This window comes from Austrofundulus limnaeus, unplaced genomic scaffold (assembly GCF_001266775.1).
Source record: "Austrofundulus limnaeus strain Quisiro unplaced genomic scaffold, Austrofundulus_limnaeus-1.0 Scaffold186, whole genome shotgun sequence".
NCBI lineage: Eukaryota > Metazoa > Chordata > Actinopteri > Cyprinodontiformes > Rivulidae > Austrofundulus > Austrofundulus limnaeus.
This window is the reverse complement of record NW_013952588.1, coordinates 55,594-57,832: the sequence shown is the minus strand read 5'-3', so window position 1 is coordinate 57,832 and position 2,239 is coordinate 55,594. Positions and strand designations below refer to the sequence as shown.

The following is a 2,239-nucleotide window of genomic DNA, read 5'->3' as shown; positions in this document are numbered from 1 at the left end:
GTTCCTCCCTATCAAGAATGAGAACATCCTCATCTCTGAAAGAGTGACCGCTGGCCTGTAAATGAGTGAAAACTCTCAAAATGCCTGAAACTCTCAGACTGAAGAAGTCTCTTGGAAGAGAGACGAAACGTTTCATTAAAGAAGAACCCGTCCAGAGGACCTATACAATTTTTTTTCCTTACATTTTTAGAACTTCACTGTTTCACGAGGTCTTTATACTGTATATCTATGATGCAGGACTCTTAGTTACCATGTTAGATTTTAGCTCAAAATCTATCAAATTAAAGTGGACATATCAAGCCAAATCCACTTTTTTAGTCGTTAAATACATTTTCTTGCATATTTGAAGTCTCTAGGAGCGCTGAAAATTTGAATTTAGTCTTTCCCGCCTTTTTTTTACATCTTTTAATTAATTTGTAAATATGTATATAATTATAAACCCCTCCATCAAACTAGAATGGTCTAGCCTGGAAGCTGGAAGTGGGGGAGACGACGACTCCTAATTGGATTTAAAGAGACAGCATTAAAATGAGTTGCTCTGAGACACAAAAAAGAGCAAGGTAAAAGAGGGGTTTGTGGAGTTACACTATGAAGGAATTTAGACCAAAGCATTGCAGTTTTACTGTGTATAGACTCCAGCTGAATGATTTAAATGTGAAAAAGAAGGATTTACCAACACGATATGTCTCCTTTACCTGAGTTGTAGCCAGTTTTGTATTGGCTAATGTTGATTATCTGTGGCAGCCATCTTGAATGAGATTGACTTCAAAAGTTAATAAATTGTAGATCGATTTTGATTTCTTTCTGAACATTGAATCCCAAACTATTTAGTAATTAATGAGATATTTTGCTGACATAAAGAGAGGGTCGACTCCAACAGTTAATTTTAAGGTGTTAAGCAAAGATCTTGATTATTATGACATGCATCAAACAAACAAACAAACAAAAAAATTGGGAAAACAATTAAATGTGAGCTTAAAATGAGTTTCTTAAAATTAAAACTTTGTTTTAACCTATTACAGGAGTACCTGGACCTGGCCGTCCCTCTGGTCCAGTACTCACCGGTTCAGTACTCCCCTGTCATTCACTCCACCACCACACATTCCTGTACCTCAACATAGTCTTGGTGGGATCCTCCTCCCCTCCCTGAATCACCCTCACCCCGTTTCCTGAGCAGCACTATGCGGTACCCCTGCTCTCCCCGATGGGGTCCACTGAGCAGACATAGAGGGGTTTCAGATGAGCTCCTTCACTGCAGACTGATGGGAAGAAGAGCTGGACTGAGCTGGACTCCTTCAGATGGGAAATCCATCGACTTACTAGACAAGGACAAAAAGACCTGAGTCTTGCCACTTCAAGAAGACCTGGTTTCAGTGTTGATGTAATTAGTGTGAATATTGTAAATATTAGTTTGGGTTACTCAGTCTGAATTATTACAGCTGCATCAAATGGAAGAGAAAGATATAATAGAAAAAGATCATAAATCAACAACAAAATGTACAAAAACAGTTTTTGTAAAATGGATTTTTTTTTATTTTTGCTGATCTTTATTAGCATTCTGAAACTCACTACTACTCATTAGCAGATCTATGTTAGATTAACATTAATCTGACTTGTTTTTCTATACTCGACTCTGATGTGATGTTGCCAGTGATGCCAGTGTTACCAATAATTTATATTGCACTTATCCTCCAGCTGATTTGTAGCTGTTACACAAGCTTTTTAGCTGAATGTATAAAATAATCAAATAACAGTATTAAAAGCATATGAATTTGTCAGTTCTTTGTTTTGATAACTGATGATAAAACTTAAGTGAGAAGTTATACTGAAATGTTTGCTCCACATTGATGTTAAAAAAAAAAAACAACCAGAGTGTGGATGGTTTTTGTAGGGTCTTGGTGAGGTCTTCAGGTGTAAATTAAGACTGCAAGGTTAGAGTGAAATGTTGTAGAGGGTTTTGAAAATAGCACAAGTGTTTCTTAGCAAGGTTTTTGTGGTTTATTATCATAGTGGCAACATAGATCATCACTATGTGGCAACAATACGTGCATCTGCCCTTTATTACAGCGGGTAAAATAAGTATTGAACACGTCACCATTTTTCTCAGTAAATATATTACTAGAGGTGCTAATGACATGCAGTTTTCACCAGATGTCGGTAACAACCCAAGTGATCCATACATACAAAGAAATCAAACCATAAATGTCCAGAAATGAAGTTATTTGTAATAATGTGGAAT

The 2,239-nt window shown here is 36.5% G+C and overlaps 1 protein-coding gene across 1 annotated transcript in view; it reads left to right on the top strand.

Annotated features, from left to right (window-relative positions):
• LOC106524404 (fibroblast growth factor receptor 1-A) overlaps nt 1-1,778 on the top strand; it is a 55,573-nt gene extending 53,795 nt beyond the window's left edge. Inside the window, exon 17 of the mRNA XM_014018201.1 lies at nt 1,023-1,778. Coding sequence (XP_013873655.1) covers nt 1,023-1,121 — 99 coding nt within the window. The 3' untranslated portion in view covers nt 1,122-1,778. The remainder of the gene's footprint in view (nt 1-1,022) is intronic.
• Nucleotides 1,779-2,239: the final 461 nt, after the last annotated feature.